The following is an 8,637-nucleotide window of genomic DNA, read 5'->3' as shown; positions in this document are numbered from 1 at the left end:
GTGTTATTCTGACATATGTGCATTTGTGTACACATGACTTGGCTGGAGAACTGCATACTAAAATTCAAAGAAGTGTGAAGGATAGCTGCCTTTCTGCTTGCCCATTGCTTTGGAAAGGGCAAGTAAGGTGGATACCAATAATGTGACTTTCTTCCCCTATCCTGAGTTCTCTGACCCTCAGCCACCCGAGACAAGATGGTTCCACAAGCCTATTCTGTCCCTCTCCTGCCGCAGAGCTACTCGCAGTTTGGGGTGCGGTTGTTTGCGTTTCTTGCCTGCTGTCTTTTCTTGGCTCCTGTTATGTGTTGACAGACTGAGGCAGATCCTGGCAGAAAATCAAGGTGGGGGGTGAGATACACACACACACAACCCAGAACAAACTTAGTTGGTCTCTAAGGTGCTACTGGACGATTTATTTTTTTCTCTCTCGACACACACACATCAGTTCAAGAACCCAGAGGGAGACAATAACAATATAACCTCCCCTGGGCTGGCTTTGGTTTGGCAGGCCTGCCCAAGGCTGTGCACAATTTCGAAAACAATTTGATGTTGCAAAATCAAGCCGAGCCGAAATTTCTCACGGGAGATTTTTCAGCTGCCTGGAAGAAGCTTGTTGAGAGGAGAGGGTTGGTCTGGAATCTTGCACTGCCTGAGGCTGTGCACAACAATACTTTTTAAGCCTTAAGGGCAAGAAAGCTGCTTTTTTTTAAAAAAGAAAGCATTTACATTTCTCAAAAGCTGACCCAACTAGCAAAGATAGGATTTGCACCACTGTCTTCTGGAATTGTCACACATACGCATCTTTGGGTATGACAGACTCTCTCTAAAAGAAGCTTGAATCATCCAGCAGCAGAACAGAGAGAAATCCAGAATGTAGATAGCCAGAGGCCTCCGCCAGCAAATGGATTGGCCAACACGATTTTTAAAAGTGCTTGATCTGTGGGGTGGGAGTTTCTGAGTTTTTTACTTGAGGAGGGGTGGAGCCTAGAGGATCATCTCATGGTCACTGGGGAGGTGGTGGGATCTTGAAAGTACTTCAGCCCGGAAGTGTGTTTGTGCCACCCCAATCTCTGAGTGGTGCAAGATTCCAGGCACTTACCCCGGGTTCGTATTTCCTTTTGAAATCAGGCTCAGGGAAGACTGTGGAGTCTTTGTGTTATATGACTTATTTACACACATATACAGCCTGAGCCTACAATGGAGGGGTTCAAAGCATCAACATCCCAAAAGGGTCTTGTTTCTCCTATTGCCATAGCCTTGGATTCAAGCAGAGATCTTGGATGGTGCTCTCTGCTGTTCCAGGATGTAGCTTTTGCATACAACTTCTGGCTCACATAACTCTTAACTCTCAACTCTGACTTTTATTCCTTCCCACAAGCTGAGGGAGGGGCTCCACCCAATTGCATCTCCCACAGCCCCTTCCTTTGCAGACTAGACTGGCTGGATTAGTTTTTAACACTTGCCTAATTCCAGGGATCAAAGGGGTCCGGCACGCACAAACTCGTAACAATACCTTGTTTATTCGACAAAATGCCAAAGAACCAAACTTGAGGCAAAGGTATCAAACCCTGCTCAAGTCTTGGCAGCGTTTTTATCAGTGGCTAGGCGGATCTGTTTAACAGTGTTAATCTGCAAACCCTGTAAAGATTAAATGAATTTTTAACAAGCTTAAAACTGACTGGCAAAGTTCGCAGCCACACAGGAGAGAGGCCAAAAATGAGATGAACAAGGGCCTTTTATGGCTGAAAGGAATCGGGTGATGGAGAAGGGTGGGGCCTCAGAGAGAGACTCAGTCTGTATCCTGTGAACCCCCACCGCTGGTCTGGAAATCATCTACACAGGACGTCAACCACAGTTCACAAATATCCTGCTGTTCTTTATTAATTGCTAAATTTTGATGAACTTCCCACCAAACCAGTTTTGATCCAAATCAAGAATGACAGGTGCATTTTAAGCTGGAAACGTGCATATTAAGCTGGTAAAGACACCAAGCCTAAAAATGTTAATATCCCATTCCCTGTGAAGAGAAAACCCTCACAATTCTAAACTCTGAATCCAGAGCCAGCCACACTGTTGTTGTTGGGCTGGCAAGACCACCATTTTGTGAATGGCATTTTTATTTGGGGCAGCACACATGGCTCTTTCCTCACCCTCTCTTTTTGTGTTTCCCAATACCCATATAGCCGCCCAGAGTGGCTGGGGAAACCCAGCCAGTTGGGTGGGGTATAAATAATAAAATTATAATTATAATTATAAAAATTATTATAGGCCAGGCTGAGATGCTGAGTTGCCCAAGGCCACCAAATGAGATTTAATGGCTGCTCAATATCCAACGCCTTGAATCCATTTGGTCAGAAGCCCAAGCTTGCCCACAAGTCAAAAGCTCTGCCTTAATTCCCACAAGTACAGAATTCATGTAAAACATTTCTATCATTTTGCAGTGTGCTGTTGTGGTTAGGGGACATGGGATCTATATTACTCTGGATTAAAAAACCTGTTTCCTGCACCTATCAGTTTCTGTTTTATTAACTCTGCAATTGTAACAGTCCCATTTGAGAGATCTGGTTCCTCGCCATGCCACGCCACCAGCATCCACTAGAGGGTGCTGTCACTTCTTTTTGGTTTCTTTGCAAGCCACTACATAGCGCTGAGCCACATTGAGGGGTGGAGAGTAGCCGTCTGCATAGCTGGTGTCTTCAAACAGCACAGAGTAATCGTCCTGCGGCTGAGAGAGAGAGGGGGGGGCAGAGGAGAAAGTTATGCATTATCTCACAGAGGGGAAAGGCCCCAGGTCCCATGACCTCAACAGATAACCCCAGAGGAAATTCACCCTAAGAGCAATGTTAATCAACTACTTTGTAGGATGACTTGGTCAAAGCAGGCTGTCCCTGCCCCAGACCCCTGCTACCTTCCAACACTTGCAATTCACAGAATCACAGGCACAAAGACCCAGGGTGGGAAGCAGGGGGGGACACAGGATTAAGCCCCACATTGGGGAAGTGCTAGATGACAGGAACACATGCATTCGCTTCATTTCGATGCAACTAGAACTCCAGTTCAGCGTTTCATGAACAAGCTCCCCCTTTTTCTCCTCCTGCAATGGCTGTGGGAATCAACCGTGGTTTGAAGAGGGCTCGTTTCAGTAAGACTAACCACAGTGTAACAAGGTTAGGACACAATGCCAAACCATAGTTTAGCCCCGCATCCAAACGAGACCATTATAGCTGCAGCAGTGCTCACGGTTTGCATGAAGAACCCAAGCTCAGTCTCCCAGTAGATCCATTTCAAATGCATGGATAGCAGGAGAATGGAAAGACCTCTGGCAGAAAGTGGCCGTCAGCCAGGGCAGGCGTTGCTCGGCTTAGCGGTTCTCAACCTGTGGGTCCCCAGATGTTGTTGGACTACAACTCCCATCATCCCTGAGCTCTGGCCATGCTAGCTATGGGTGATGGGAGTTGTAGTTCAACATCATCTGGGGACCTACAGGTTGAGAAAGGGTGGCTTAGATGGACCAATGAACTGACGCCATATAAGGCAGCTTTATATGTGGGAAAGTTAGATGGCTTCCAAAATAGTTTAGACAAAATTCATGGGCAGTAGGCCTCCGTGGCTATTAGAGCAAGAAGAAGCAAAGCTTTTATGTTCAGAGCCAGATGTTGACAACAAACCGCTGGAGATGGCTATCAAGGGACAGACTGGAGTTTTTCAGAGGTATCTGGCAGGATTCTGTCAGAAGCAGAATGTCAGGCTAAATGGACTTTTTGGTCTCGTTCGGGCAAGGCAGTTTTTATGGTGTCCTGTGGCCTCTTCCTTACCCGCTGTGGAGGAGTGTGGATAAGTGCTCGGTAGAAACAGGTAGTTTGTGGGTACAAGGCCAGGACCAGCTGATCTTTCTGGAACAAGGCCTCAGGGTCTGTTTCAGGGTTGGCCTTCCACTGGGGCAGGGGGATGATGCGGCGGCGGCTCAAGGTGTGGCGCCTGGAGAGAAGAAGCAGAGATTAAGGGCGGGGGGGGGCAAATCTGACATTCCCTCATCCCCTTCAAGAGTCTCTTCTTCACTTACTCTTTCCCTTCTTCGTCAATGTCATCCACCTCATACCTGGGGAAGAGAACACGGCAGGTGAGAATTCAATGTAAGCAAAACCATATGACTGTACAAGAAAAAGGAAGGTGGATTCCAACTTTCCCATGGACACCAAGCGGTGTGCATGGGAAAATTAGGATCCATCTTCTTTAGAAAACGTTTATGCACCTAACACAAATGCAACATAGGTTTTGTGGTATGGTCACCAATGTAGAATGCCTAGATAATTTATTTTATATCATTTAGCTGCTGAAGTCAGAATCTTCTCTGTTAGAAAGTCATCATCAGAACCAAAGAGACAATAAGGGGGAAAAAATGGTCACAGCAACTTGTCAGGACATACCTCTACTGAGATGTATATTTTAGGACCCACTATTTTAAATTACTGTGGCCCACCCCGGGACCCTAGGGTGAAAGGCAGCCAATAAATCAAAATTAAGAAAAATAATAGTAACAGGTGTGCCAATCTTTATACTTCAAACAACAAAGCTAACAAGCAATTTCCACCAAGATGGTAGAGGACCTTTCCTGAAGTAGGCCTGGCCTGCAGCATGGCCTGGCATTGTCTAATAAGAGGCTGTGGACATTTGATGCACAATAGCTCAAAGCTTCTGAAAATGAGGCTGGGCTATGAAGCCAGAAGATGGCATGTCCAAAGCCAGGGTGAGCCAGGAGAAACTGGGTCACCCAGCAAAACACAGGCCAGAACCTCAGCTCAGGACTTCCAAGAGTACCATTTGATGAAGACAATTCTGGGAATGCAAATTACCTTGCCCTACTTCAGAGCTGCTCATTACAGAACTTTTACTTCTGTGTCAAAGAAGGCACCAGAGAAAACAAAAACCCAGCGCTGACCTCCGAAAAGGACAGCAGGAACCAACCAGGCTTTTCCGCAATGTTCCTCACCCACTTGGCTCTCCAGATGTTGAAATACAACTCCCATCAATTCCAGCCACTGGTCTTGTTTGCTGGTGCTGATGGGAGTTGCAGCTCAGAAACAGCTGGAGGGCCAAACGTTACCCATGCCTGCATTAGGCCACTACGAAGCCACTTTCTCTGAAGATGTAGCTGCTCACTTTTCAGCACCTCCTAGAGAACAGGCTCCAGGTGACCATTGCATTCATTCATACATCAATTTGGGCTCAGTCATTGGCACACAGACATGCCCAAACCACCACCACACCTCTTGAAGAATCCTTTCTGACAATACATTTCTCCCCGAGGGCTTTAGACAGGGAAGGCCAAGCATCCACAGACTTCAAAATCCAACTTCTGGTGACTGAAACACCCATTCCTGGTCCCGGATGCCTGTCCAAACACAGGGCTCCCCAAGCCGAATGCTACCTGTGACTGAAGGACGTGGAACCCCAGACTGCCTTCTAGCGCAGTCCTACAGCCCCAGATCTACCAGACACACTCACTTGTTGGTGGCGTGGTTGTAGCTCACGGCCTCAGCCAAGATCCACTGCTCGTCTCCGTCGACCGTCTTGACACGAGCAGCCACTTTGTCGCCTGGCTTGGCCACGTAGTCGCTAGAGGCAGGGATGGCACCACAGAGAGGGGGAGGTCTGCGGTGGAAAGGGAGAGAGAAGCGGCTGTAAGCAGGCCTGAAGCATAAACACACAGGAGAGGTCCCCAGCACCCGCCATGCGCCCCCTGAATAATCACTTCTCTCCAGGTTTCCCAATCCACAAGGGAAGAGTCATGGCCGACTGCTGAAGGAGTGTCATCAGCACACCGCGGCGCATGGTTTTGCGTGGCGGCTCCGAGTCATTGTAGAGGCCGGCAATCTTGGCAGCTGTTAAGAGGAGAGAGAAACAACAAGGAGGGCTTGGTTAGTGTCCAGGAAGCTCTTAAGAACATAAGAAGAGCCTGATGGATCCGGCCAATGGTCCATCTACTCCAGCATCTTTTTCTCACAATGGCTGACAAGATGCTTTTGTTTTAGCCCCTGGCTTCCCCACTTCCTTCCTGGAGAGGAGAGGAGGACCCTCAGCTAACTTATTTCAACCACACCACCACTCAGGGAAATCAAACTCACCCAAAGATTGCCCATGAAATAGCTTGGAAAGCCATACACTGACCCTCTATTTCTCCTGCTCCCTTGGCTAGTTAAAATGTTGTTGGCTTATGCTGGGATGGTTTGAAGCTGTTTCTTCAAAGCTCTAAAGCTATTCACCCAACACAACTGATCTTGCCTTCTTGGGACCTTGCAGCACTCACCTATACGGCGTTCTTCCAGAAGAGACTTGATTTCTGCAATCTTGTCCAAGTCCTTGCGCAGGATGCTAGAAAAGGAGGCAGAAACCCCAAGTAAGAGTCAATGGGAATTTCCTAAGGGAGTCGAAGTATCCCCACTGGAAGATAACACTGAGCTGCACTCACTTGCATTCTGCTTCTGCATCAGCCTTGGCTGTTGTGTAGAGGCCACGTAATTTGGTCCGATAATATGGAGAAACTGAGAGGGAGACAGACAGGGAGATGAGACAGTAAACAGGAGGCCAAGGTTTCAGTCTCCCACAATTATTCCCTCACCCCTAGCCCTTTGGTCTAGTGGTATCTAAAATAGAAAAACCAGGAAAGAACTGAGGTCTTGGAGAGTACAAAGCAGATGTTTTAAAGTGGAGTGGAGTCGCAACTCACTCTTGTTTTCTGTCTGCATTCTCTCGTGCGTTTTCTGGATGTTGACTAGGTTGTGTTCACTTCTCGATCGTTCCTCCTAGGAAGGAAAGAGCTTATGGGTTACTTTACCAGCTATACAGAGTATCTACTTTAATACACAGACGATATTCACCCAACCTGCTGCACAAAAACCAATATTCTGTCCCTCCCTCAGGATACAGATGCTTGACACAGCATCAAAACAAAATGGCAGCCACAAATTACCATGTTCCTTCCATCCCAAGAAACTGCTGGAGAGGCCCTGTCCTGTGCTGGACATCCACAAGCAAAGAAAACTCTCTTTATCTGACCCAACTCACTTCCTATCACTTCAGATTCCAGGAAAGCTACCATGTTACCTGTGTCTGTTTGATAAGCTGGTGCAACTCCCCCAGGAGCTCAGCGATGCGGGAATCGGCTGATACCAGAGCCATGTTACTGAAAGGGATAGAAAAGAAAAGAAAATTTAACTCAAAAATTGATTTCCTATGTTGTGCTTTATCTTGACTGTACTATTACATTCTGTGGAAATTCTGCTCTTCAACATACAGCAAAGCTAATAGATTTTCCTAAGAGTTGGGAGGAGGGGTGAATGGGATTGAGGGCTTGTTTACTGTCACAAATGTGGACCTGTTTTTTCAGGATTGCAGAAGAGGTTTAGCCCTAGAACCATAGATTGTAGAGTTGGGAGGGACTTACACATAGGATACAGAACAAATGTGCTTGGGGTGACCTCAATGAACAGCACCTATCAAGATAATGATAGCTCTTAATACGTGCAATTATGCAAAGTAGTGTGATAAAAAAAATAGGGTTTTCCCCCTAAACACGTTTATAGATGAAGGAATTCTATTTTGCAGTAGAATGCAGAATGATGTGCTGGGAATTATTCCCTGTTAACTCAGAGCCCCTCCAACTGTCCTTCATTCATGATGATTTTGGTGGACTGTTATACACAATCCCACTTTCAATACTATTTGTATCCTTGCTGGCAGAAATCTGTTTTTTTGAAGAAACAGCATAAATCATTTGTTAAGTCTGAGACTAATTGGCCATTTACTATCACATCCCTCAACGGGCTTCTTTTGGTTCTTCGTTTATTTAGGCTTCAGACACTCATGCTGCACCAGAATTAAATATAACAATCTCGCTTAGAACCACACTCCCAGCATGCACCACGGCCGGGCACCACTGAACAGAGGCCAAAATCCCAACATGCCATGCGGCCTGACAGTGCGAGATCTTACTGTAGCCTTGGATCACATTTCCTGCAGGCGCGCCTGTATAACCGGCGTGCACAAGTGCCCCGGTTACACGCACTAAACATATCCTGAACACGCGTCAAACCATACATACGTTCTGCTGTTTGCGCGTCGAGGAAAGCTCTACCGCACATCCCGGGATACTGTTGCTGGCATAATGGGAACTGCCTGTTCGAGTTCCCGGATGCTAAACCCCGGCAAGCCTTGCCCCGTTGCCAGTGGCAGGGAATAGCTTCAGTGACGTTTCTTGAGTGCGTCTGTCATTACTACGGCGCTAAGTGGAAGTTCGCGTGTGCTTTCCCTACGGGTTCCAGCAAAAAAGAGGGAACGGGGATATTGTCTATTTTTCCTGCCACGGCTCATTTCGCTTGAGCTGCTGCTGACTGTCCTACTGTGTTAGCCCACTAATCTTCCGATGGCGAGAAGCGAACTGCCTTTTCAAACTGCCACCCTTCCCTTTTGATGGATGTAATAATGGAATACTAAATGGTTTAGTTTTTGTAAAATATGCATATATATGATATGCAAAATGAACCATAGAAAGAGAAGAAGGGAAATCATTGATATTTTAAGGCTGTTTAAATGAGTATTCTAAATTGTAAAACAGAAAATTTAATAAAAAATGTTTTA

General features: G+C 46.6%; 1 protein-coding gene across 3 annotated transcripts; it reads right to left on the bottom strand.

Annotated features, from left to right (window-relative positions):
• Positions 1-1,855: 1,855 nt before the first annotated feature.
• SGF29 (SAGA complex associated factor 29) lies at positions 1,856-8,217 on the bottom strand. 3 transcript variants are annotated; one of them, XM_083710443.1, is made up of 11 exons: positions 8,102-8,198; positions 7,445-7,493; positions 7,105-7,183; positions 6,728-6,803; positions 6,470-6,542; positions 6,308-6,372; positions 5,753-5,882; positions 5,506-5,652; positions 4,064-4,099; positions 3,816-3,978; positions 1,856-2,725 (listed from the first exon to the last, which is right to left on the bottom strand). In XM_083710443.1, the coding sequence occupies exons 3-11, from the start codon at positions 7,177-7,179 to the stop codon at positions 2,609-2,611; spliced, it is 882 nt and encodes a 293-aa protein (XP_083566569.1). In that variant the 5' UTR covers positions 7,180-7,183; positions 7,445-7,493; positions 8,102-8,198; the 3' UTR covers positions 1,856-2,608. The 3 variants fall into 3 exon arrangements, with proteins under 3 accessions (XP_083566569.1, XP_083566568.1, XP_083566570.1); XM_083710442.1 differs by lacking the exon at positions 7,445-7,493 and having other exon boundaries at positions 8,102-8,217; XM_083710444.1 differs by lacking the exons at positions 7,445-7,493; positions 8,102-8,198 and adding an exon at positions 7,806-7,841.
• Positions 8,218-8,637: the final 420 nt, after the last annotated feature.

The sequence above is a fragment of the Podarcis gaigeae genome (assembly GCF_964106915.1).
Source record: "Podarcis gaigeae genome assembly, chromosome: 13".
Lineage (NCBI taxonomy): Eukaryota > Metazoa > Chordata > Lepidosauria > Squamata > Lacertidae > Podarcis > Podarcis gaigeae.
This window is presented reverse-complemented; position numbering and strand designations above follow the sequence as displayed.